At 50.6% G+C, this 27,137-nt stretch overlaps 2 protein-coding genes across 4 annotated transcripts; one reads left to right on the forward strand and one right to left on the reverse strand.

The window, feature by feature from the left end:
- Positions 1–606: 606 nt before the first annotated feature.
- On the reverse strand, positions 607–9,179 carry POLL (DNA polymerase lambda). 3 transcript variants are annotated; one of them, XM_047826062.1, is made up of 9 exons: positions 9,033–9,179; positions 8,073–8,206; positions 7,270–7,564; positions 6,920–7,082; positions 6,243–6,560; positions 5,305–5,478; positions 4,622–4,750; positions 2,357–2,525; positions 607–1,912 (listed from the first exon to the last, which is right to left on the reverse strand). In XM_047826062.1, exons 2-9 carry the CDS (start codon positions 8,182–8,184, stop codon positions 1,548–1,550), a joined length of 1,725 nt encoding a protein of 574 aa, XP_047682018.1. In that variant the 5' UTR covers positions 8,185–8,206; positions 9,033–9,179; the 3' UTR covers positions 607–1,547. The 3 variants fall into 3 exon arrangements, with proteins under 3 accessions (XP_047682018.1, XP_047682019.1, XP_047682020.1); XM_047826063.1 differs by having other exon boundaries at positions 8,073–8,234; positions 9,033–9,082; XM_047826064.1 differs by having other exon boundaries at positions 608–1,912; positions 7,270–7,587.
- Positions 9,150–26,606, forward strand: DPCD (deleted in primary ciliary dyskinesia homolog (mouse)). Its single transcript, XM_047826066.1, has 6 exons — positions 9,150–9,271; positions 13,978–14,058; positions 18,659–18,783; positions 19,117–19,250; positions 25,805–25,907; positions 26,298–26,606. The coding sequence occupies exons 1-6, from the start codon at positions 9,208–9,210 to the stop codon at positions 26,400–26,402; spliced, it is 612 nt and encodes a 203-aa protein (XP_047682022.1). The 5' UTR covers positions 9,150–9,207; the 3' UTR covers positions 26,403–26,606.
- Positions 26,607–27,137: the final 531 nt, after the last annotated feature.

Raw genomic sequence — 27,137 nt, forward strand, 5'->3', positions numbered from 1 at the left:
GAGGCTTCTAGGCCTTTGACGTGGCTGTCTCTGGTTGGTACTAAGCTGTGAAAAGGGTTCCCAGACTCCATGAGCTTTAGATTCCTTCCCCAGCATGCCCCGTGCAGGTGGGGCCCCAGGGCTTGGACTTGAGTTCTGAACTAGAGTCGGGATCCCTATGCCGGGATGCTGGCATCCCCTGACCGAAATCAGGCCAACAAAGGCCAGCTCTGAGACTCTGCAAGTTACTGACAGAGACACAGGACTTAGTACCTGCCCCCCAGCCCTGCCTCCCAGCCAGCACACTCAGGCTTGCGCCCATCTCTTCAGTTTCCAAACCCCCCGTGCCAGGAGGCCTCTCCAGGCCCCTTGCTGCTCCTCCCAACACAGCCACCTCCTCCAGCCCTGTGCACATTATTCTTCATAGTTGGTATGTCCAAACCTTCTTCCCCACCCCACCACTCCCCTCACCAAACTCTCCATTCTGCGAGGTCCAACCTCCAAGTGCCATCCTGGTCCAACCAGCTGGACTTGCTCCTATCCCCTCTATCAAACTGAGCCCCTTAGCCCGACTCCCAGTCCTCCACCAGCCTTGGCATACAGCATCGTCTCTAGAGTAGGCTCTTTAGTTTTCTCCAAACAGGCAGGCTATTTCCCTGCCAGCCTTCCCCTCCCCTCCACGCAACCTCGTCTGACTGCCTCAGCACTGCTGGTAGCACAAGTCACCAGTTCCTAGTAAGTCTTGTCACCTTTGTTTATGTCCTGATAGCCTGTTCTAGGGCAGGGCCCACAAGAGATGCTAATGCGGAGACAGGCACTCCTAATGCCTGACTCCATGAATTCTCCCTTTTACCCGTCCATCTCTGCCCCCACTTCTGAGCTCAGGAGTGGACTTAAGCCAGCCCTTCTGGAGAGCAGTTAACTTGCCTGTCTGGGCTCCCATTTGGCTCCCATCTCCATCCCTGCCCGGGTTGAAGGCAGGCAGGGACTGCAGCAGTTCACAGACACCAAGCAGGCTGAATGTCAAGTGCACTTTACTGGACCCCTGGGCCTTCAAATACTATCCTCCCCAAGCCTGGTCACCCCGTCCCCACACCTCCAGCTGCACAGGAAGCGGGCTAGGGGGAGGGAGGACATGTGAAACGGCTTGTTCTCTTGCTCCAAAGGGTCTTAGGTGATGCTCAGCTACAGCTGCTTGCCCCTCCCCTGCAGCCCCCATCCTGCCCCCAGCAGAGAGACCCTCCTTGGGCAGGGAAGTGGGGGTGTCTGGGCCTTCAGCACAGGAAACTGGCTTCACACCAGCAGCTGTTCTTGCTTAAAATGAGGCGGGGGGGGGGGGGGGGGGGGGGAGGGGAGGGAGGGCGTGTCCAGAACTCCACCAGAGGCAGTGGTGAGGCAGAAGGCCAGCAGTCTGCTCTTGTTGAGGAGAGGGCTGGACAGAACGTGGGAGCCAGGCTGGCCCTTTCCCTCAGGCCCAGGCTGTTGAAGTAGTGAGGTTCAGCCCACTAAGGCTGGAGACAAGCACTGGATGGCCAGGTGGGGCAGTCCCCCTTCCCCCCAACCACGGGTCACCAGTCCCGCTCGGCTGGCTCTCGGTAGGGTAGGCCTAAGAGCCTGAAGACATCCTTCTCAGTGGGAGTGGGCAGCACTCGGCCAGGCCCCACCTTGCGGCCTCGGCTGTCCCGGACCACAGCGGTGCTGAGGGCATGCTCCGACAAGCTCATGCTCTTGGTCTTGGCCAGAGCCCGCATGGAGCGGTTGAAGTGGGCAGAGCCAGTGAAGTAGAGCAGGGCGCAGGCAAACTCGCTGTAGGGCACAACGATGATGTCCAGTCGTCGGTGCCGCCGCCCCGGCCCTGGGAGCTGGCACACACCTAAGTACTTCTGCTGCTGGCCGTTCTCCTCCTGGCTCACCAGGTCATCCGTCAGGAACCCTGGCGCAACACGGGAAGGCTGCTGGGAGGGCAGGGAGCCAGGCTTGGGCTGCCCCGTCCTCCCAGGTCTCTCCTGTTCATCCCTGGTTCCTCCATTCCCTGCGCGTGAATTTCTTTGCTGGGCAACCTTGCCCTCTCTGCACCTGCCTCCTTAAAACATGCATGGCCATTCCTCCCCATGTCCCCTGCAGCGTCACAGAAAGGTGAGATCAAGCAATTAACCTGCGGGCAGTATTGAGGACCTATTACTAAGTGGAGGGGTGGTGGACTGTTTCATCTCTGCCCTGAACTGGCTCTGGCCACAAGGGAGAGGTGGCACTCTCACGAAGCCACCTTCCCCTGCTTCCTGCCGAGAGCTTGCAACTCTGAGGCCCTCCCTCCTGGGGGTCGGCTAGCCTCGCCCTGCCTGGAGCCAACCTGCTCACCCAGAGATGGAGCTTATACCTTGCTGCCGAAGGCTGTCAAGGAGGCGACTGAAGACGCCCTGGTGAGACCTGCCATCCGGGTGAGTGAGCAGCACATCCACATCACCACAAGTTGCCTTCCCGCGTCGGTAAGAACCACATGCCACACACAGCAGCCCAGGGGTGAAGGCCTGAGCCGATTCCCGGACCTGAGAAAGAGCAGAGGGGCAGGGGGGAGGGCCTGTGGGCCTCAAGCCCTGCAAGGAGTTCGTCCCCCTTGACAGCACAAGAGCCTTCCCCGACCCAGGAGCCCACACTTCTGGCTTATGCCCCGAACCAATCCCTGGTCGCATCACACGAGCCTGAGGGAAAGACTAAAGGAGGAGATGTCGGAGATCGACCCTGGGGAATGGCAGTTCTCCAGCTTCCCTAGGACAGAAGAGAAAACCTCGTGCTCATACCACCAGAGGCGGCCTGAAGAGGGATCTAAGAGGTGTATGCTCTGATTCTGAGGAAAGACACTGATCTTTCCTCCTGGAGCTCTTTAAAAGCGGAGAGACACCCTTCTCTTGGCCTCGGCCCCAAACCCTATGCCTGGGTATGTCTGCTTAGGACAAAGGGCCAGGTGCCTGGAAGCCCTCCAAGGCCTGGTATGGATTTGGAGCTTAGAGCAGAGTGTGAGTTGGGGCTTGAGGCTTCATCAGGTGGCTAGCGGGGTGCCCCAGGCTGAGGCCTGGGGGGAAATGGAGCCTAGAAATGCAACCGCACCTATAGTAAAGAAAAAGAAAGAAAGCAAAGAGGGAGGCCATTCTGAGCCAATACTCACACCCTTACTTGGAGGAATGGGCTCGGTGCAGAGGGAATCAAGACGGGGGTGGGGGGGGGGGTGGGGGGGGGTTGTCAGCTGAAGGATCAACCCTCACTGAGAGGAATAAGCCCATTAGCCTCCACCCCAGAGACACTGAAGCCTTTCATATGCAGATGACCTCCACGCCTCTACCCCAGGACACTGAGATTTCTGGGGCCCTGGATACTCCAGCCAGGACACCTCAATTCTCCTGACAGGCATGGCTCTGCTAATCCTCTCAGTCCCTTCTTGAGCCTCCCAAGAGGATGGGAGGAGACCTAGGATGAGTAATCCCATCAAAAACTCCTAAAGCTGGAGCCCTTAAGTGGGGGGAGCAGGCCAGGTGGGAAGCCACTGCTGTTCGAATGGGTTGGGGGCTGGAAGCTCACTGGGACATTCTCTGTGCCTGGACACCGTGGCTGAGTGACGGCGTCATTACTAGCACCAAGGTCTGGTGATGGGTGGACAAAAGGGCCTGTCCATCTATCTTGCGCCAGTCTCATAGTCCCGTGGCCTAGTGGCCTGGAGTGGAGCTGGAGGCTAATTTTAACTAAAGTGGGCCAGGGTCTCCACAGAGTCCTACCTGATCAGAATCTGACTCCAAAGTAGCAAACCTTGCCCACAGCAACCACCCCATAATCCTGAAGCTGACTGAACAAATGATATATCTAATCCTAAATACACCCTAGTCTCTCTCTAATCTAGGTTTTATACGAAGAATTTACTCTCTAATCCAACGCTAAACCAAACCCTAATGTTGGCCAAATCTTATTTCTAGGACAATGACAAATCTTAACTAAAAGCATCCAATGTTAAGAAAACCCTACTCTTAATTCGGGCCTAACCTTAACTCAACCTAGCTTTTCTCTAACCCCAAACCTAACTGTACTGGCACTGTGCTTCTACAGCAACTTTAACCCACACCCTGAACCAGTCTCAGGTTGGTGGGGGGGTGGGGGGGGAGCCTTCAGAAGGCCCTTACCTCTGGAAAGAGATAAAAAAAAAAAAAAAAACAACTTTGTACATTTGTACAAATTTTGGAGACAAAAGAGTCTATACTTTTCATCGGGTTCTCAGAAAAGTTTGTAAATCAAAAAACATTAAGTACCTCTGCCCTGACCCACACCTGGCCCAGTTCAAACCCCAATATCCTCAAGTAGTTCTGACCATATTCCACCTCTAATCCAGCCCAAACGTTAACCCAGTCCTAACATCATTCTAGCATCTCTGCCCATGTTCACTCTACCCTAATCCAGAGACCTGGTGTTGCAGCCCTTCCCTACCAAAGCCACCCTCCCCTCCAGCTTCAGTCTCAACTTGCTCTTTCCTCACTGGTCCCAACCTCTGCTGTTCCACAGCTTCTTCTGACTTCCCGGCTGAGGGATCAGGTGTTCCTGACTTTGAGCCAGGCCATGAGCTTATAGCAAGGCTCCTCACTGCTCTGGGGCACCTGCTTACTGTCTGTTCAATCTCTGCAGCCTCCTCCCTGGGTATGCGTTCCAGAAAGTCATCATAATGCTTCAGGCCAATGGTCTGCTGGGTAGTCAGGGAGGCCTGGCTGCGGATGTCTTCTAGGGTCCGGAAACCCTGGAAAAAAGAAGCCAGATGAGGAGGCTGTGAGCAGCCAGGACCAATGGAGAGGCAGTGAGTGAGCACATACACAAGGCTACCATCACCCCCAAACTCCAAGGAAGGTTTGAGGTAGGACCAACCCCAGGAGTGGTCGGGTCTCTAATCAGTGGGACTCAAGAAAGGTAGGGAGCACGGGAGACACACCCCAATCCAGCCCTGCCACAACCCTAAAATAATGGTTCATGAATCCATCGGTCTGGGGGATTCCGGGCATGGCCAGATTGGGGAACCATTGATCTGGATACTCAGCCCTGAGTCCTGGTCTTCTCAGGAAGGCCTTTGCTGGTCTGGGAGACAGAGAAACATACTTCTTATCTCTGCCCACACAACAGATTAATGCCTCAAGGCTACCAAGCAACAGGGCAGTTCTGGAAGCCAGGAGACCTAATCCCCTTGAAAAGTGGTCTCACTATAGTCTGGGTTCATTCCCATCAGAGTACAGGGTATGAGAACTGTGGGGCAGGACCTCTGAGAAAGAGCAAAACTGAAGTAGGTACAGGGACAGGTACCTGCTGGTACCACATCTGGGCAGTCTTAGCTCCAGCTCCCCAGATGTTGGAGAAGAGCTCCAAGACAGGCACGCTCTCACTGATATGGTCCAGCTTCCGCAGATGCCCGCTTTCCAGGATCTCTACGATTTTCTCGGCCATCCGCTTTCCAATCCCGGGGATACTGAAGGCTTCCTGGGGAGGAGGAGGCAGAGGTAGAAAAGAAGAATGAGAAGACGGCAGGTGCGGAGCCAGTGGTAGGCTAGCAGACTCCTTCAGCAGGTATCTGAGTGAAGGCCAACCTGGCTAGTTGGCAACTGATGGCTGTGTAAAGCCTGGGCACAACTGAAGATGAGAAGTTAGGATAGAATGGGCTGGGAAACTTGTCTTTTGGTTCTCAGAGGGATGGAGGCGAGCACAGGAAGTAGAGAAGAGGCAGTAGTGACGATCCTAGTCACCATTGCCCTCGCAACAGTGAGGGCAGACATTTACTGAGGTCTGACTGCGTATCGGGCCTTACTGCACGACAGCGAGCATCTCATTTGGTCCTCATGGGAACACCTGAGTTTCTCACTCTTCTTACTTAGATCCTTTTCCCTGCTCTAAGGGTTTAAGTAACTTGCCTGGAATCACACAGCGAATGATGGGAACCAGAATTCAAACTCTGGTCTGTTGGCCTCCGGAGTCTAAACTTTTTAAAAACTATTTACTATGGAAAAAATTCCAAAATAGAACAGTACAATGAGCCCCCAAGTACCTGTCAGCAACTTCTGTAATTATCAAGATTTTGTCAATCTGCTTTCATCCATATCCCCATTTTCTTTTGTGGAAGTCTCAGACATCATAAAATCTTAAGCATTCCACCCAATCCTCCTTGTGACTGGTGCCACCACCAACCTCTGGCCAGTAAACAGAAGGCCCCCCATCTCCCCGCATACCCTGCACTGGCCCCCGGGTACCTGGTAGGAGGTGACAGGCTTGTGGAAGCTCTTGAGGGCATTGATGGCCTTGGCATAGCCCAGGGCCCTCCACTTGTCTCCCTGAACATTGTAGGCTTTGGCCAGCACTTCCAGCTTCTCTGTGATGTGGGGGTTGTGGTTAGTTGTCTTCTGGCTCGAAGGCTGTGCACAGACCCACTTATCCAGGCCCTCAGGGGCTGGGCTTGGTTCATCATCTCCCTCAAGGGGTGTGGGGTAGTGGCCACTGATAAGGGCTTCCAGATCAGCTGCGCTAACCTGGTTCTCTTCCCCATCACTGGTTTCATCATCAGAGCCAGGCTTGAGGGGGAAAGAGATGAGACAATAAGTTCACGCCCCCCAAAGAGCTCCTCAAAGGTGGGGGCTGAGCCTCCTGGTCAGACCCAGGGATGAGTCAGACCTGCACCTCCTTAAGTGTGGGGCCATGTTCCACCTGGCTTCCCCCAGTGCCCAGTCCTAGAATTCCCAGTGGTATGTGGTAGATGTGGCCTGGCCAAATGCAGACATGGTGGATGTTGGGAAGAGCCAAATGGCCTCATAAGAAAGAGGTCCTTCCTCTTTCAGGGGTCTAGGACTTTCTGAACCACCACCAGGCCCTGCCTGTTTCTGTGACCTAGTTCCCAGGGGAAGGGAGCTGTGAGGGCTGGGAGGCTCCTGACCTGGGCTTGGGTGCTCAGGGCCTCTTCTGCCCTCTGGGGAGGAGACACAGGCCTCGTGGGAGGAGAGGGAGGAGAGAGGGCTGTCCTGAGCAGAGCCTCATGGGCTCCAGGAGGAGCAGAAAAGTCTTGGTCTGCCTTGCTGACGTGTGGTTGGTCCGGGTACCTGCAGGGATGGTGATGGCAAGTTAAGATCCCAAAGGTCTGGCCCTACCTCTGCTCCTAATACTCTGCTTTGAGATCTTGGTTTTCTAATGTGTCCGAATAAGACAATGAAAGTTATTTTTAATAGCCCAAGAGGAGAGCTCAGGATGCTGCCAGAAAACACTGAGGAAAGACTGGAGCCAACCCACCTGTTAGGGATATAGATGCTGAATCCTGCCGTGTCCACCAGCCTCCTCTCCTGCAGGCACAGGCTTAGCCAGGTGGACTTCACCAGCTGAGCGCCCTGGGGCAGCCGGGGCAGTCGAAGGAGGCGGAGGGCTCGCTCACAGTCCATGCCCTCATCCACCACAATGTGAGTGACGCCTGGGGCCTGGGCAGTGCATATCTGGCCACCGTGCTGGATAATCTGCTTCTCAAAGAGCTCTGCCCGGGCTCGCCCAATGCCACTGGGCACAACATGGGCCCGCAGGGAGCTCAGCCATTCTGTGTAAGGGACATCCAGATGCCTATTGTCAGATATGATAACTGTCATATATGTCATAACTGTCAGATATGATCCGAATGAACCTTTTACAGTCCTGTGCCCCCAAACAATCATTTTTCTTCCATCTAGACAGCCAGCCTTCTGGGGAATTCTGCCACAAACATAACAGTTAATTTTCGCACGGACCATCACTTGATGTAAGGGGCAAGGATTTTGATATGTCCTGTTCCCTCATGTAATCTAGAACAGTGTCTAGCACATTGTAGGTATCCTATATATCACTTCATTTATTTATTCTTTCAACAAGTATTAATAGACACCTACTATTAATAGACAGAGCAAGTGGCCTGTCAAAGACTGGGGCCCAAGCCTTGTGCAAGGGAGATACAAACCAACCTGTAGTCCGTGGGTGGGCAGAATCAGCTCTAATATCTGAGTCTAGACATGAGCAACATAGGAATCCTAAGGGTTCAAGTACATGAGGGTTCTGAGGGTGAGTCTGCTCACCTCCTGCTTCTCCATCTTCTTGCTTGGGAATCTTTGCAAGTGCTTTTGATGATGGATCAGCGTGAATTTTCTTCCGCTTGGGAAATGCCTTCAAGATGCCCCTGGGGTCCATTGAGGGATGGCCGGATCCTGGCCTTTAGGTTTTAGATTTGATCAGGGCAACTATCACGTGGAAACCCAGAATTGAGGTTACCCAACCCTTTGCCTATGGAGGTGGTGTCTCTAACGACCAGGGTTTGGGGGCAGTAGCCCAGTTCCTTGGGGTATCTCAAACCCAACTGAACTTTAGCAGTTTAGCCTAGCACTCACCAGCCTTTCAATGTCAGAGTACTGGGGAAAATAAAGGGAAGGATGGGACTATTAAGGAACTTCTGAGTGGTACAAAATGATATTCCTCGGAGGGGTTGCTCTAAAGATTCAGCGCAGTGTCTGCCCTGCTGCATCCCACTTTGAAAGGGCTCTACCAACAGGAGATGCTAGGCTAGGAAATGGAGCTACATCTTTACTTGGGCTCCCAAGAGGATTGACGGACTGGGGGGAATCTGCATATAAACCCCACATGATCTTTCTCTACCCCATCACAGACCCGCATAGGAAACCCTGGGAGAGCAGGGTGTTAGGGAGGCGGGGGAACGCCCTACACCTGCCCTGGTCGCGGACCTCCCGTCACGGGGGTGCTCAGCCCCGCAGGTGCGGGGAGACAGGGCAAGGCAGCAGCAGGTGTGGGGCGCCTTCCGAGACTAGAGGAGTCGCGGCCTCACAGCTGGGGGTGGAGACGACAGGCAGCTGTGGGGCACCCGCCGCGAGCGCAGCTGGCGCGCGCCAGGCACTCCCAGCTGGAGGCCAGAGGAGGGCTGGAGTGTCCGCACCCTGACCTAAGGACCCCTGCCCATTGCAGTGATTCGGTCCCAGGTGGGGTCAACTTCAGGCCCCGCGGGTGGGCTGGAGTAAACCACTTACCAGGGCAGCCAATGAGAGCGGACGAAGGGCGTGGTGGGTGGGAAGTCGGGGGCCGGAGGGGGTGTGGGGGGGGGAAGGGTAAATGCTCAGAACATCTTCCGGGTCAGCCGGAAGTGACCGTAGGCGGAATGGTTGCCATGGCAGCGGCCGGGGCGCTTGGCTGGGCGCAGGGAAGATGGCGGTAACAGGTTGGTTGGAGAGTCTCCGGACCGCGGAGAAGACGGCGCTGCTGCAGGACGGTAACTCGAGACCCCTCACGAGCTCCCTAGTCCTTTTCCCCCAGGGTCCAGCCCTCCGCGCTGGCACCTCCGCGAAGGGCCTCAGAGCCTAGGACGGTCGAGCTGGAAGGGCCGCGGCCGCCAGACAGGCCCAGTCCCTCATTGGCAGATGAGGAAACTGAGGCCCAAAGAGATGACGTGACTGGAACACGCGTCTCTGGACACCTCCTAGTTTCCTCTACACCACTTCGCCCAGCTCTGAATTCTGTTACTAATAAGTTCCTTCACATTCGTTATGGCATTTGCTCCCTGCAGCTGCCCGAGAGGCTGTTAATTTTCCACCCCATTTTGTAGAAGAGGAAGCTGAAATCCAAGAGTGTTTTAGACCAGCCGTAGCCCTCCCCACCCCGTCCAGTCAGCGCGGGTTCTGTTACAGAACGCAGCCTGGCGTCAGGAACAGGCGGGGGACCTAGGATCTAGTTACCACTCTGCCGTTAAATCACAGCCCATTTACTTGCTTGGACCTCGTTTTCCTTATCTGTAAAATGAGCTGGATGGGCTACCTCTGAGGTCCTTTTCAGCTGTAATATGTTTGTAAGTGAACTTCTTAATGTTTTTTCTGTAGGGAAAACAGAGCGAGGGCCCCAGGACTGTGCCTGGAAAAGTGGGCATAGGGGTATGGAGTCTTGACTTTCTCTCACCCTAGGATTGGCGGATATAGGACCCCCAGTGCTTCAGAGCCCTTTCCTGGACCCACTTGGCAGCCAGAATGAATTAGATCTGAATTTTTGTAGCTTTTAGGATACCAGTAGAGGCGCACATCTGTAGGCAGAGGCCAATCAGGGAAGCATGTAAATTAACATCACCTGCTCATTTGCTCGTTCATTCACGCAGCATTTAGGGAGGCTTTTACTATGTGCTGAGGTATGTACTAGAGCAGAGAGGGGAAAAAATGTAAATAAATGAGAGTGTGTGTTAAATAGAAGTTGGAATCTTTTATAAAGTGCTATGAGAGCACAAAGGGGGGAATGATCGTTTCTTTGAAAGAAGACCTGACAGAAGAGGTGATGTTAATACGTCCTAAAGAATTAATATGTGTTTGCTAAGTGGAGAAGAGGGGATGGCTGTGCCAGGAGGAATGACTCACATGTAAAGAAAGGTGTGGCAGTGTGAGAGTATATGCCTCATTAATAGGGGAATGACAAAACATTCAGGGAAGCCGAGGCACTCACCCAGTCAGAACAACCCCCCCACACCTTGTCAGGTGCTAGGGTGCAAGGGTGAATGAAAGTGCTCTTTTCTCAAGGAGCAGTGAGGAGAAATGGTGGGGCATGAAGAGGGAATTTAGATAAATTGGAGTATGTTGTGATAGATCTCCTATGCCGAGCTAAAGATTTTGGACATTATTTCATACAGCAGTGGTTTTGGTTTTATTTTAAAAACTAGATATGGGGCTCCCGGGTGGCTCAGTTGGTGAAGCGTCCAACTTCGGCTTAAGTCATGATCTCACGGTTTGTGGGTTCGAGCCCCAGGTTGGGCTCTGTGCTGATGGCTCAGAGCCTGGAGGCTGCTTCAGATTCTGTGTCTCCCTCTCTCTCTCTGCCCCTACCCCCCCCCCCCCCCCCGCCATGCTGTGTGTGTGTCTCTCTATGTCTCAAAAAAAATAAACAGATAACATAGATTTTACCATTTTAACCATGTTTAAGGATGCAGTTCTGTGGCATGAAGTATATTCATGTTATGGTACAGTCATCCATCCATCCATCTTTAGAACTTTTTCATCTTCTTCAACTGAAACTCTGTTCCTGTCAAAAACTAATTCCCCCATTCCACTTCCACTTGTTGCTTCTGCTTGTTTAGCTATTGTGAATATTACTACTGTGAACATGGGTATACAAATACTTGTTTGAGTATCTGCTTTCACTTCCTTTGGTCACAGGATAGTATCTAAACAAATATTTCATCATCTAGGATTTTGTTTTTTTGTTAGTAGCATCACAAAAAAGTACAGATAATTATATAATCTTTGGGTAAGGGAGGATATTCTAAGCACAACTCCTGGGTAGTAACCACAAAGGAAAAAAATAGTTGACTATAATAAAAATTAAACAATCGTTTGGGAACACCCACTTTATTTTTTTTTAAATTTTTTTAACGTTTATTTATTTTTGAGACAGAGCATGAACAGGGGAGGAGCAGAGAGAGAGGGAGACACAGAACCTGAAACTGGCTCCAGGCTCTGAGCTGTCAGCACAGAGCCCGACGCGGGGCTTGAACCCACGGACCATGAGATCATGACCTGAGCCGAAGTTGGATGCTTAACCGACCAAGCCAGCCAGGCGCCCCTGGGAACACCCACTTTAAACAAAGTTAAGGGGCGCCTGGGTGGCTCAGTCGGTTGAGCGTCCGACTTCGGCTCAGGTCACGATCTTGCGGTCTGTGAGTTCGAGCCCTGCGTCAGGCTCTGGGCTGATGGCTCAGAGCCTGGAGCCTGCTTCCGATTCTGTGTCTCCCTCTCTCTCTGCCCCTCCCCTGTTCATGCTCTGTCTCTCTCTGTCTCAAAAATAAATAAATGTTAAAAAAAAAATTTAAACAAAGCTAAAAAGCAATTGAAACAGAATATTTGCAACATATATGATTCAGGGTTAATATAAAGTTCAATCAGATCAGTAAAAAAAGATGAATACCCAAATAAAATAAGCTAAGACCTAAACAGGTAATTCACTAGAAACGACCAATAAACCCTTGGAACAGTGTTCAACCTTACAAATATTTAAAGCTATGCGCATTTTCCTAGTATGTTATTAGAGCATGGATTTTGGCCTCAAATGAGCTTAAGTCCAGGTCTGTCATTTCACAGCTTTATGAGATTGGACAAGGTGTATGACCCTTATGCCTCAATTTTCCTCATTTATGAAACACATAGTGGGGGCACATAGGGTCACTGTGAGAATCAAATGCGATGAAACATGTAAAGTGCCGGCCACTAGTAAGCACTGCACCCTGCCTGGACTCAAGATGGACTCCAGGGGGAGAAGAGGGTCAGGCCACACCCTCAGCTACTCACAGGCAGCACCTTGTACCCCACTCCTGACAGGAAAATCCTTTCCAGCTCTATGAGCCATCCAGATGATGGAGGGCACTATAACCTAGGGCCATGCTAAGAGGCTCTGCAAATTTGGGGGTGAGTTTCCCCAGAATACAAGCTAGGAGTGACTTAAGGGAACTGTGTCCAGAGGAGTGAATTACATGGGAAAAGGCTTGGTAGATCAGAGAGTGACTCCTTTAGCTGCTCAAGGTCCCTGGGGCTCCTATTCATCAAGTGTAGGTTGGGTACCTGTCCCCTGTTATTAGGCTCACTAAGGAACCTACTTCTATTAGCTTATGACTATTATATAGGTGGAAGAGTTGGGCTAGGAGACTCTCCTGGATTCTTGAATTCTTTTTTTTTTTTTTTAATGTTTGTTTATTTTGAGAGAGAGAATGAGAATGTGAGTGGGAGAGGGGCAGAGAGAGAAGGAGACAGAGGATCTGAAGTGGGCTCCCTGCTGACAGCAGAGAGCCCTCATGTGGGGCTCAAATTCATGAACCTCGAGATCATGACCTGAGCTGAAGTTGGATGCTTAACCGACTTAGCCACCCAGGCACCCATGGATTCTTGCATTCTTTCAATGAAAGTTGAATCAGTGTTCATTTATTCTTTCAATTAATATTTAGTTGAGCTCCTGGTATATCCCAGGTACTATGCTTGATGTTAGGGAAACCATAGGCAAGAGGGATGAAACCTATCTGATAGAGACAGGCAGTAATCAAAGAATCACACAAATGTAAATCATAACCGAGGTAAATACCATGAAGAAAACATATAAGGACTAACATTATGTGGCTGTGTGCTAGGAATGGCCTAGAGATGTGTAGAAGGCAGAGCAATGGCATGGCTAGAAGGAGTGCTTGGTCAGGAAACCCACTTAAATATTCTGAGCACATAGGCTTGTTTTTGTTTGTTTGTTTGTTATTTTTTTTAATGTTTATTTATTTTGAGGGAGAGAGAGAGACAGAGTGTGAACAGGGGAGGGTCAGAGAGAGAGGGAGATACAGAATCTGAAGAAGGCTCCAGGCTCCAAGCCGACAGCACAGAGCCCGATGCGGGGCTCGAACTCATGAACCACGAGATCATGACCTGAGCCAAAGTTAGATGCTTAACCAACTGAGCCACCCAGGCGCCCCCACATAGGCTTGGTTTTAAGAACTGAGGAGAAAAAGATAAATGTGGCACTGTTCCTGGGGAGACAGAATGCTTTTTTAAAAAAGTATACTATGTGATAAATGCTCCACTATGGATATGAATAGAATACTAGGGAGGCACAAACAAATAAGGAAGTGATGCATTTTGCCAAGGTGGCTGAAGACTTCCCAGTGGAGTGACATTTGAGTTGGATTTTGAAGGCTGAGGAGTTCAACAGATGAAAAGAAGGATGGAACTTTGCTGGTAGAGGGAACAGCAGAGCAAAGACACGTTCAGAGAAAGCCGCGGAAAGGAAATACATCCCCATACATGTCTTAAAGTAATGGTGGGCAATGGTTGGCACGGGGTTCATGGAGCTCTGGAAGGGTTTCTCATGTCCAAGCCCAAGGCTGTTGGTGTCTCCCAGGTAGATCCCTTGATGTGCAAGGTGCAAGGCAAGAAGCAGCTTGGGGGTAAGCGACTCTCTCTACTTTGTGCATAGGGAGAAGGAAGGTGCACTATTTGTTCCCAGATGGAAAGGAAATGGCCGAAGAATACGATGAGAAGTCAGGCGAACTACTTGGTAAGTGACAAGGGCTCCCAGTGGGCCCTCAGGAACGCTTGGGGTGACCTAGCACAGGTAAACACTTCCAACCTGAGGCAAGATTGTTCCTGAGAATGATGTGATGTCAGGGCTGGACACCAGAGGTGGAGTGGGTGTCTGCTGGACTAGTAAACTCCACCTGACCCCCAGACAAATGAGAGCATAAGTCTCCTGTAGGGAAACTGTCGGTGAGAACTATAGAGGGAAGACAGAACCGGAAGTGAGCCTTTTATAGGCTGAGTGAGTAGAGGTAAGGGCAGGCTTTAACTGTAGTTGTTTTGCTTGTTTGTTTTCTGAAGCCACATCAGGAGCAAGCCAGCATCAGAGGCAGCAGCTACTCATGTGGCCACAGAGGTGGCACTGTGAAATCTGACCCTTACCTTGGAGAATGCCTGAATCAAAAGGGGTTGGGAGTAGAAATGGGGATTTTGCAGCATTGTTGTTTTCATTCCTGCAACTCTTTTCCTCTAAGACTAGGCTCACGCATAGGGGCTCCAGCTCAGATTTCTGGGAAGTATTTGATTTGTTCATCCTCTGTGCCCAGGTATGCACATCAGCATTAACTGACTTCCCAGAGCTAGGTAGCTGCTTCTTTGACCCAGGGCCTGAGGCTGTCAGCAGAGGGAGTTGGTCTCTTTATTAAGTTCCACCTGAAATGCTAAGACCAGTGATGGAATCATGGGTTGGGTTATTTTCTTGACTTTAATTTCTTCCTGGGCCTGATCGACAGGTAGTATCGACAAGGGAATTTCGTTTTCCCTTTTTCTGACAGCTCATAAATGTTGAGAACCGACAACATGGATTACACTGGTTTGCATTTTCTTAGTCTCCAGTCTTAAAATGTGTGTCCTGCGCATGTTCAGTCACAGAGTGAAGTGTTGATCCCTCCTTATTATGAGCTGCTTGGGCTCCAGTCCCAATTGGTTTAGTCTGGTGCTATTAAAAATCTTGATGTGTTTAGCATATGACACTGATTTGGTGGAAACCAATACAGTAGTAATATCCTTACAATGCATTGTAATTTATAGCGCTCCCAGGGGGTGACAGCCTTGGAATGCCTAACAGGGGCGAGCTTATGAAAGCAGAGGTCACGTGGGCTAACCACCACCATTGCCAGGCCAGAGACTAGCTGGAGTTACTCTCCCCCAGCCCCCGGCACCACCTCTCTCTGCTACTCAGAGCAAATAAAACAGCTGTAGCTGCTTTGGCCATAAAAACAGGCAAACAAATAACCCCAGGCCTCTTAGTTGTGCTTGGACGTGAAGTTAAAATGAAAAACAAGTTTAGGTGCCTTCATCTGTAGCATCCCACGTTAACCTGTCACTTCTCCTCTTGGCAGGTAGGGAATAGACAGTGGCCTACAAACTCCTTTTTTCTTAGAAGCAGAAATGGAGATTGAGAGGAGAACATTGTTTGGCTGAAGTTGACCTAATAATGGTATTAATACCATAACTTTTATTGGGCACCATGCTAAGTGCTTTACGTGAGTTATCTCACTGAATCATCCTCATGACCACCTGATGAGGTGTGCGCTGTTGTCCTCTTTTACAGTCAGAAAAAAACGGAGCCTCTAAGAGGTTAAGCACCTTGCTCAGAATTCCATAGCTGGTTAGTTTCTGGGTTAGGATTTAAGCCTGAGTCTGCCTGGTTAAGAGCCCATGCTTTAATCCACAATAACATAGTATTGGGAGTTGAGGATGTTTAATCCTGCTTTCTTTTCTTCTTACTAAATTTTGTTTTCCCCGGAATGACCGGAGTAGGGGCTGGTAGGAGCAGAACAGAGATGGACAGACAGGAACACCCCATTCAAACCACTGGGCCCTTTTTGAACAGCCGATCCTTTTCTTATCCATCTCCAACCACTCCACCTTACCCCTGCCAGCTGCAAAATACTGTTTATTATTCATTTTTAAGTATAAACAATCTCAGGGCCTGAACTAACATCAGCTTGAGCACTCTATGAAGTAAAATATGGACAGGGTTATTATAGCCATAAATGGGAAGTGTTTCCATTTTTCCAGCTAACTATACAAATTTGATAATTGGATAAACTGGTTTTCTGTTACAAGAATGCAGAAAGTAATTTGCCAATAGCGCATCTGTGTAGGATAGAGTTCTTCCAGTCGGTGTTAATAAGCATAGTAGTGTCATATTTTTTTCAACCCTCTCAATGCTATTCATTCCCACCCCGCACAATGCGTGCTGTATGTAGTCATAGAGGAAAAACCTGAAGGGCCCCATAACAATGATCGGAACATCAAACCAGCCCCAGAAGAACACAGCATGTCCAGGGGGGCAGAGGCTGAAGGGCAGGCCATCCCCCAGCGATTACATTTGGATTACCGGCTTAATCTGCTTTGGTATTTGACCGCCAGCCTAACCACCCCAGGCTGCATTTGGAGGATATTGAGCACTTTCATCCCCAAGCACTTCACCGGCTTTATAAATGACCCACTCGATTCCCTTCAGCCTCCTCAGGGATGGGACGTGGCAGCTGTTTAATAGCCACAGAGCAATGTTGCAGTGTTTTAGGGCAGAAAAGAAGAATCCTGCATCCAGTTTAAGCTGCAGGGAGTATTTAGGAAAGGGGAATGTAATTATCCATATTGGAAGCGGGCCAAAGCTTGGAGCTTTGGGGAAAGAGGCCTTTAGGACCTCCTCTTTCCAGCCCACCTGAAAGATGGGGCTCCCTTTCAGCAGTCTAGGACATCAGCCTGCTTCCTGCTGATTTAGGAAAAAGCCCCCAGGCACTGCCTCCTTCATCTATTCCCTATCAGACCCTGTAGGGTCATTGACAGTCTCCTTTCCAAGGACTGGCCCTGGCTCAGCTGGGAAGATAGGACAGCGTCCCAGGGAGCTGCTACCTTGCACACACTAGTTTGAGTTTAACATATAATCAAATCAGAGTGACAGCAGGTGGAAACAGTCCTCTGTTGCCGCAGGAACTGTCCTTGAGTTCAGGAACAAAGACAGGACAAGAAAGATGAGACAAAGTGTGTATTTGCACGCGTTGCATTCATGCCCATGTACATGGGGAAAATAACAAGGACTCCACCAAAACTGTTTATTGGCTCTTGTCTCATAAAGGAATGAGTAGGAAGACCTTCTTCTACATTCTAGCAAAGAATTTAATCCCAAGGTGTCTTTAAAAAAAAAAAGAAAGAAAGAAAACGGTGAGACGGCCAGAAGGCTGGCTTCCAGTTAAGCGATGTATTACATGAATAGATTTGGATACACTCCCGGTCACAGCCCATTCACTTAAGAGAGTAGAAGTATTTGTGAAAAAAAAAAAAAAAAAGTTGCCTATAAAGCATATTTCCAAGTTTTACTCTTCCTTATTAATTTTCATTATAAACTTGGAAATGTGTTTCTAGGGAGAATTTTTGGCCCTAAGATGTAATAAAATCACACTGCAGAATGCAGCAGACCTTATAAAAGCACATATTCAAGGGAAAATTCTAATTTTACAGCACACTTTTGTGTTCAGCTTGCGTGCCTTACTTGGAGCAGGGAGGGTGTTTGGGTTTGGCACGGCCGCTCAAAAGGTCTCAAACCCATCCTGAGAATCAAGACGGCAGGTCTCACCACCCCGCAGTCCAGAAACAGGAGCGGACAGGAGTAACTTCGGCAGAAAACCAGGGACTTTTTGAGTTGTTTAGCTCCATACGACGCTTCAGGAAGCCTGCTGGCCTTCAGCGCCACTTAAGCTGGCCAAGGACCCCGGTGCAGCAGGAAGGGGAAGGAGCCCCTGCGTTAGAGCTCGGGAAGGCACCCCTGCAGGGATGGGCTCAGGGGCTACACCATGACGACATGGATGAGTGGGCTTCCTGAAAGTCCTGGCAGGGGGCTTCAGGTAATGTCCACCCAGCTAGTCTTTTCACTTATGATTTCCATACCGTATGCACCTTACTTGAAAAAAAAAAAAACAAACACTTATGTAAATATGTGGGTTGTGAAATAGAAATGATTGATTGCATTATAAAAGGGTGATCCTGCTCTCCAAAAGATTTCACATTAGATCTTCTGTAAATAATGCATTTAGAATATGGCACGTGCCTAAAATTTTGTTTAAATACAACTTGGGCTGTTGTTGTAAGCCAGGTATACCTGAAATGAGTGAATTTCTATATTGGACTTTCTGAATCAGGAGACAAATCTGTGAGCTTTCACCCTCTTAATTTTTCCTTTGCACATTTGTAGAGGGAAAAAGTACGTCTCAACTCACACTTCTTGGGATCCAAATGTTCCCCGTTACCAGTAGCTACTCTTTTCTTAACCTGCACATCCCTCCCTTACTTGAAATCACACCTGGAGGATTCTTAACTCCACTTAGCTCCTTTCAGAGCTTTGTTTCAATCCCTTTAGTTTGGGTATCCATCATGGGGGCTTTCCAAGTTATCCAAAGCTGACATGCTCTACTGAGTAGTTGGGAGGTCCTGCCTGGGTGTGCAAAGCTGGTGTAGAGGCCTATCATGCCCACTTTTATCCTCTACCAGTTACCTAATATGATGTCAGTGATTCAGCGGGTAAGAGCGGTCCCTTCCTTCCCTGTAATCCCATTGCTTCCTTCTCTCCTCAGTGAGAAAGTGGCGTGTGAAAAGTGCCCTGGGAGCCCTGGGCCAGTGGCAGATTGAGGTGGGAGAGCCAGCACTCCCAGGAGCAGGGAGCCTGGGGCCTGAATTCATCAAGGAAAACAATGCCAATGTATGTCTATCTGTCAGGTGTCTTGGGGAGGCTGGGGTGGGAGTGGGCTGCTGGCTCTTGAAGGCAAACACCATGTCTTCACCTTCTTGTCTCCAGTGTACCCACCTGGATGCAGCCCTCTAGAAGTGTTTGCTTGAATGAAGTCCCAAAGGGTTTTGGTTTGGTCATCCCAGGAAGAGGGCTCCAGGCCTGGAATGTCACACAGTGGCAGCATCAGAAGGGAGCTATGGAGAGGAGAGGAGGGTCTCCTGTTGTGTGCCCTGGGTAGAGCAGGGAGCCATCCCTTCCCACCCTCTCCAAGAGCCATCTTTAAGTTGGATTTGTCTCGTGCAGCCCATCTTCATGCGCAAGGACACCAAGATGAATTTCCAGTGGCGGATTCGAAACCTCCCCTACCCTAAGGATGTCTACAGTGTCTGTGTGGACCACAAAGAGCGCTGCATCGTTGTCAGAACCACCAACAAAAAGTAAGTGGCCTCAGGAGCCTGCCTTGTGTATGAGCACGAGGTGGGGAGGGGTTTGACCTTGGGTTAGGGCTCTGACTGCTCCCTACCCCAGAGGGAGAGCAGCCTCCTCTTCCAGCTCTGAGGGAGGGAGGAGAGCTGCACTGAAGCCCTGAAGGTGCTGAAAGCTGAAGGGCTTCCTTTCTGCAGGAGCAGCTCAAATAAAGTAATCAGCTCCATCAGGGCAGGGAGATTTGAGCAAAAAATGTCTGGTCCGGTACCTGGCACGTACTGGGGTTGAGGAGGGGGTGAGGGAATCACCTGGCTGTTAACTTGTGATCTTAGGTGGTTCTGCTATAAGATTATCAACCTTGACCTCCTGGCTGGATCCAATCCTTGGTGCACTTAGCCTGGTGACAGACATCACTGTCGGGGCTATCAGGGAGCCATAGCTTGGAAGGCACACCCATCTGAGGTGGCAGTTACAGGACTTCAAAGGACTAGTCTGGGGCAGCACACCTTATCCCTCACGGGATTGAGAGGCAGTAGGCAGGTACTTTGGCCTCCTGGAAGTCTCTTATATTCTGTTTTAGAAGGGGTACTCAACTTCCCTTTGTTTTTCTCAGTGTGTTCTGGTGGGAGGGTGGGGGGCGGGTAGGCAAAATGTGGGGTTGAGGGGACAGAAGGTGGCCAAGAAGGAGATTTGATTCAGGCAGGGCTGCTTCTGGGTTGACCATCTTGGAAATGCATTGATGCTGTTTAGATTTCCAGAGCTCTGAGTGGTCACAGGAGCAGAGCCCTGTAATGGGTTGGTCTTGCCCTGGTCCAGAGGGATTGCAGTATAGGAACAACTCCCACGAAATACATTTGGGGCATTAAATTGGAGGGTTTTAGGAGTTACTGGTCCACAGACTGTGAAGCCACCCAGCACGCCTCATGGGTGGCTAAGCTTAGGCCACTGGTGCCACCATCCATCCGTCCACTGCTTCACATGCATAAGGAGGACCCAGCTCTTTGTCCTTCTCCTCAGGTGGTGTGGTGCCAACCTCCCCTCCCATCTCCCTCAGGTCTGTAAGGCCCATGGGGAACTAGCAAAGCTCCCAGGCTCCCCCAGTGCAGCCGTGGGTCTGCCCTCCGCTTCTGACCCCCATACCCTCTCACTGTGGCAGGGTTAAGGGGATGGGGAAGGGGTGGAGATGAATGAATTAATTTCAAGATTATTGCTCTACATGCAGCCAGCAGCCCCTGCAGTGGGCCTTGTCTATAAATATAAAGTCATAATAATAAGGGTTTGCGTTTATAAAGCACTTTGAAGCCCTCAGATAAAAGGCAGTTTGTTCCCGTTATTGTTCTCATCATTAACGGGAGTCGGTGCCTAAAGTGGAATTTAGCAATTTCAGACAACAGAGAAATTGCCTTTAGGAAAACAAACTCCGTGCTTCAGCAAGCATTCCCTGGCGTAAGGGGCCCTGGGTCCAAACTGGGAACAAAAGTGCTTCTGATAGCACTTGAATCTGCAGCCTAGCAGTTTGTGGAGCTGGCTGCTGCCTCCCTTTTGTCCCCCAGAGGTCACTGTCGAATACAGATATCAGGCAGAAATGTGATTACCCGGGAGTGAGAGAGGAGAGGCTAGCTAGCTCACCAAAAAATTCATCTGCGGGCAGTTCCGCTGGGTCCCATCTGCTACACAGATCCAGCCATAGGTGGCGCTGTTGGCCAGGAGCAACATGGCTAGAAGCCCGCTCCTGCGCTCAAGGCAGTGGGGAGACATTTTTGAACTGATGGGTGAGGCCAGGTGGGATGGGAGTAGTGCCCCGAGAGGGGCAGGGGTTGGGGAGAGAAGTATGTGAGTGCCCACTTGGGGGCCCACACTGAGCTTCTGGTCCAGTTGCCCTGCCTGGTTCAGACTAGTCTTCCTCAGGTCCTTCTGCCCGAGGTAGGAGAGAAAGGCTGCTAAATCTTTAACTGGCTCTTTCTTGAGTCTAGTGGCATTTTCATCTACCAGGAGCAGTAATGTGTCTTATATCTTTACTACCACTGATTGGACTCAGTGGCTGTTCTTTTGAGCAGGATACTCTCAGCTTTTTCAGGATACTTTAAAAATAAGTTTTCTGGGGCTCCTGGGTGGCTCAGTTGGTTAAGCTTGATTTCGGCTCAGGTCTGATCTCATGGTTCTTGGGTTTGAGTCCCTCATCGAGCTCTGCAGTGACTATGCGGAAACTGCTTGGGATTCTCTGTCTCCCTCTATCTCTGCCCTCCCCCACTCTTGATCTCTGTCTCTGTCTCTCTCTCTCAAAAATAAATAAATTTTTAAAAAGAGATAATTTTAAAAAGTCTTTTTTTGGATCATCACACCATCTCGTGTTGGGCAGGATACATATTTTTATTCTTGTGTTATACGTTAATAATTATATCACTGCGTCTATAAAGTCAGCATGATGAACTGACTTGCAAAGGGAAAGTTGGTGACTGTCTGGATGCCCACCCAGGCATCTGCAGTTTCCACCACACTGTGGCATTTCTCTCTGATTTGCTGCCTTCTTTCTCTTGCTGGTTCTGTGCCTGCCCCAGTTCTAATACTCAGGAATGTAGTTCCTACTAAAAATCAGAGTTCCTTTGTCCATACCTGCCTTGTCCCTGAAGTACTGGGTTGGCCACTTTTCTGGAAAGAATTGATTCCAGTATATCATGTCCTTGGCCTCAGGTATTAGTGAGGGGTGAATCAAGGAAGAAAGAAAGTGCTTTTCCAGAATCCCAGTGTGGCACCGCCTATTCCTGATAAGAGTGTTTATGCAGAAAGAAGATTCTTAGCCTCAGCCTAGAAGCTGGCAGCTATAAGTGTAATGAACTAGGGCACTGGAGTGGGAAAACATTGGCTTAAATCTGGTCTCTGCCACGTACTAACTATAGTATTTTGGGCAAGGTTTTCTCATGTATCACAGGAGAATACTCCTACCTGCCTCACAGATTGCTTGGGCAATTTGATGAAATCATACGTAGACAAACTTCCAGCACAGTGGCCAGCCCGAAGCATGTCTTCAGCAATTCTTTGGGAATTGGGACTTGGCTGATTGGACATTGGTGATGCTAACACGGTGGGAGGTGTTAATAGGCATCACTAGAAAAAAAGGGATTCCATGGTCAAATAAATTCAGGAAACTGAATCAAACAAGTTTCTATTTGGTAGGACTTCCGACAGCCTTAGTAAGGTGAATGTGCATCGTGAGTCTAGGAAGGGCTGCTTCAGGCAGGGATGACTGGTTTGCCTGGAGCTGTGATGTTTAAGAAAGGAGGAAGGTTTGCCTGCTGATTTTCTAAGGGCTGGACTGGCTTGAGGCTCCTGTGGGCCACCCTGGCGAAGCCTGTGTGCCTGTGGGCACGGCCCGTATGACTGTTCACAGCAAAGCCTGCTTCTACTTTCCGCCTCTCTTCAGAGTCTCTTCCTAAAGGCCTGGCATCTTGTGCCCTCTCTCAGTTCCCTGCAAGGGAGAATAGGTTGGGAAAGGACTGGAAATTGGGAAAGGGATACAGTAGGAGAGTGGTGGGGTACCGTAGGTCATTTCTGAAATAGCCAAAATGAAGGAGCCATCCTTTCAGCTCAGGGTTGAGAGAGGTAGAGTTGTCCTCTTCTTGTCCTTTGACAGTGACTTAAAGTTCATCTGGTTCTGTGACTAAAGTTCATTCAGCTCCTTTATTTGAGGAAGGAATTTTCAGGAAGAAAGTAGGACCCAGAAGTTAAGGGGCCTGCCTAGGGTCACAGGCTGGGACCAGGCGCTATCATGAGAGCCTTTGCTTCCCCGTGTCTTTGGAACACTTTTGACATTCAGAAAGGAGAGCTACTGTGTTACAGTGCCCAGAGGACCTGCAGGGTGGTTGGGGCCCAGAGGAGTCCATCCTTGGACAGAGCGAGGAAGCTAGCCCAGGGGGTCTGTTTCTTTGAGGAGAGGATGTGGAGAGAGGGAGGGTCAGGAGGTTTGGGGAATCATCGCTTGTAATAAGGGCTTCTTCGTGTACCAGTTTTGTGACTCTGGCAAGATACCTAACTGTCCGTATCTCAGTTTTCTCTTCTGTAAAAGAGCATAATAAAAGCGATCAGCCTGAGAGAGTTGTTTTGAGGATTCAGTGTGTATAGAGCAGTGTGTATCTGGGCTTATTCTGGCCCAGAATAAGCATTTACAAATGTCACTTTTCATCGTGTGACTGAGACTGAAAACAGTAATGGGAGATGGGAACAGGGAGTGTCGTGTGTCCTCCGAAACCCCAGGAACCACTGTGCTGTAAGGGTTTAGCTTTCAGGCAGGGATAGGGCCTTCTTTCTTCCTCCTCCTCAAATCCCCAGCTCACAGCTTAAGGCCTGGGGCACAGTTGATGCCTGAGACTTGTTTGCTCCCTCCCTAGGGCTGCCTGAGGCTGAGCATTCTGACTTTTCCAGAAGCACAGTGGGTCCCTCTCTAGTCCAGGTACTGATGAGAAAGTTAAGTGTGGTTCCTTTCAAGGCAAACCCCCAAGGCCAGGAATGGGGGCGAGAGGGGGGCGGGCTGCCCCGAGGAAAGAAAGCGGAAGCCCTGAACCTCCTTGAACACTGCCCGGCAGGGGCCTCTGTGGAAAGCTGTGTAACCTCAGCCAGTAAACTAAATGCACTAGAATAGACTCAAGACCAAGCTGAGCCTCCAAACCTCTCTGCTCCATGTCCTGGCCTCATGGTGAAAGGTGGGGAGGTAGACAGGAGGCAAGCCACGCACCTCAAGTTTCCTTTGATCTTGTCATTGTCACCATTGAGGCCAAGCTGCCTGGGTTTCTTTTTTCAGTCTCAATGTCCCAGCCTGGGGAATGTGCCCCTCTGTCGCCGCCCCCCCCTGGCACAGGACTGGGCAGAAAGGATGTCCCTGTGCCCTGCACAGTAAGGCCTTATACAGGCCCTGCGTGTGCTTGGGCTGCTGCTCCCCCAGTTCTGTTTCTTGTGTATATTTGCAGGGAAGATGTTAACACTTCCTAACAAGCCTTTGTGTTCATCTAATCTCTGCTGTTTAACCTTTGACTCCTCCCTATTATCAGTGTCTGCCACCTTTGCTGGCCAGCCCAAGGGCCCCAGGAAGAGCCCTCAGCCCGGGCTGGCTAGGCAGAGGATGAGGCAGCATTCCACCCCAGTTTGCAGGCAGATGGATCGCCTTTCCCTGGGGCAGAGCTTTGGAAAATAAAGCAAACCTGTGGTGCCATTAGGATCCCCCAGCCCCCACTCCTTTTGAACTGTCAGCCGTTAAGTAAACATTCTTTTCCTGCCGTGGGTCCCAGCACCTTGGCGGGAGCAGAGGACCTGGGAGGAGGGCCCCCCACCCCGGCCCCCAGAGCCTCGGCTAAACTCTGAGGGATTTGGGCAGGAGAGCAGGACAGAAGTGCCGCATTGATGTCAACTCTCTGAGTCCCTGGGGCATCGGGGCTTTTGAAGTGGACTCGGGGTAGCTGTCACCACAAGGGCCAGGCCCCTCGGAAGTATTAAAAGCCCCATCCTCTCCAGGCCCCTCACTTGTTTATCTGTACCTGCGGGCAGCACTGCCCTTCCCGGCCCACACGGCCACTGCAGCAGCGGTGATGCCTGGGCGACGGGTATGACAGCCACTGCCGGGGTCTCGGCTACACTTCCATTGAGGAAAAGGCCACACAGGCCTGTTACTAGTGATGAGGTGCTCTGGTGTAATAAGCACCCATGCAGGAGGGAGGAACTTTAATCCTGACTCCACTGACCACTGGCTGTGAAGCCAGGCCAGACAGTTCACCCTTCTGAGCCCGAGTTTCCTCTTCAGTAAAGAAGGTCAAATTTCCTGTAAAACAAAGTCCAGTTGTACACATTATGGGCTAGATGTTCTCTGGGTTTTTTGGTTTTGTTTGTTTTTACTGAAAGGGATCATTAATCTCTGGGCTGACACCTGCAGATGATAGGGACCGTGTGTGAAAACGGAGGAGGGGGGTCTCAGGGCCAGCAAAGTAGTCCAAGTGCCAGAGATCCAGCTTCTGAGATGAGTCACATGATTTGTCCTCTTCGATGTCTCCTTGTCAATATACTTCTCTCTTAGAGTCAGGCCAGCAGGGCCTTCAAGACCCCAAAAGAAGAAAAAGTAGCTGAGGCTCTCAGTGGAAGTCCCATGTGAATGGCAACTGTTGGTCCCCAGCTTTGGGCCACATCTCTACATATACTTATTCTGTCCCTTGTTACCATACATGTTCCCATGTTCTTGGGGTGCAGAGGAGGCCTGGCCTGCCCTGCCCGAGCTGTGTATTATAGGAGGCTTCTTCTGCGTATGTTTGGGAGTCCTGAGCCTGAAGCATGGGTGACTCTAATCCCTGGTCCGATCAAGGAACCATGACGGGTCCTGCTTTTAAGCTGCTGGCCTGGCCAGAGTCTGTCATTCTTTTCTGTCTAGGGCCACTAAGCTCTAACATACCGCTGTCCTGACTGGCTTCCCTCCTTCCTCTGTGGCTCTGTGGAAGAACTGTGTAGAAACTGCGCCAGAGGTGCCTGCTGCCCAGTTGTTGGGGGTCACCTTGCCAGATGTGCCCGTGACCTCTTGGTGTTTCCACAGGTACTACAAGAAGTTCTCCATTCCTGACCTAGACAGACACCAGCTACCTCTGGATGAGTCCTCGCTGAGCTTTGCTCATGCCAACTGCACGCTGATCATCTCTGTAAGATTCACTCAGACTTCTTGGCCCCTGCAATCCTTTTTTTCCCTGCCCACTTCCCTTCCCATAGGGGCCCCCCGTTCCATCCCAACCCCTGGAGTGTGCTTGTTAGAGTACAGGCACCTCTACTTCAGTGTGGGGAGAGTGGGGTGGGGGCGCTCAGGGAGGGTCTGAGCTTGTAAATCATAGCTGGAAGAGGACAGAGGGTGATGTGGAGGGGTGGAAATCACAGGACTGGGTGGGGTTTTGGTAGTAGGCTCCTCTCCAGCCACGTGACCTTGAACAAAGCCTTCAACCCTATAGGCATCAGTTTCCTCATTTTCAAATAAAGGCATCAGAGCAGGTCCCCCCAACCCCGAGGGGGGATGTGACTGAATTATGTTCCGTCCACAGTACCAGAAGCCAAAGGAGATCCTGGTGGCTGAGGCAGAGCTTCAGAAGGAGCTAAAGAAAGTGAAGACAGCCCACAGCAGTGATGGGGACTGTAAGACCCAGTAGCAGCTCCCCCCAAGCCTACACCTCGGGGGCATGGAGGGGGTGAGACTTTTCCTGTTGGCCCATGAGACTTTGAGGCTTGGGCCTTTCTGGTGCAAGAAAGCTCCTTGCAGGAGCTATCCAGCCTCTGTGAGAACTGGGCCTTGGGGCGCTCTTAGACCCCACATCATGGTCTTATCTCCTAAGTAAAGTCATTCTGAGTCATTGCGGGTAGACTGCCCTCTTGTCCACCTCTCCATGCTCCTGTCACCAAGAAGGGTGCTGGCGATGACATTCCCTTCTCTTCTATCCTTAGGGACCTCCAACATTAAAAGCCTTTCGCGTAAAGGGAGGCATGAGTCTTAGATGGAGCAGAGGTGGGGGAAGCTCAGAGTTGATGCAAACAGGTTGGGGAAGATGCCTGCTCGGCGCTGCTGGGCTCAGAGGAAGACTGGGCTGGAAGAGACCCTGTGCCACCTTAGCTTGCAGAAGTGGCCCAGATGAATTCCCTAAGGTAAGGGTGAGTGAGGGAGAAGTTTTAAAATACAGTAACCTTGGAAACAGGCCAGAATGAGGGTTGTAGCAGTGCAAAGAGTGGGTGTGTGTTGGAATAGGGTGCTGATGGGTGGTAGTTTAGCTCCCCCACAGCCCTTCTGCTGTCCTCTAGCCATACCCGACAGGTGACATCCTCCCCACCACTGGGGCCAAAGGGGTAAGTAGTACTGAGAGGTTTTCCTGAAGGAAAGAAACGAGCCACGA

Source organism: Prionailurus viverrinus, chromosome D2 (assembly GCF_022837055.1).
Source record: "Prionailurus viverrinus isolate Anna chromosome D2, UM_Priviv_1.0, whole genome shotgun sequence".
Classification (NCBI taxonomy): Eukaryota; Metazoa; Chordata; class Mammalia; order Carnivora; family Felidae; genus Prionailurus; species Prionailurus viverrinus.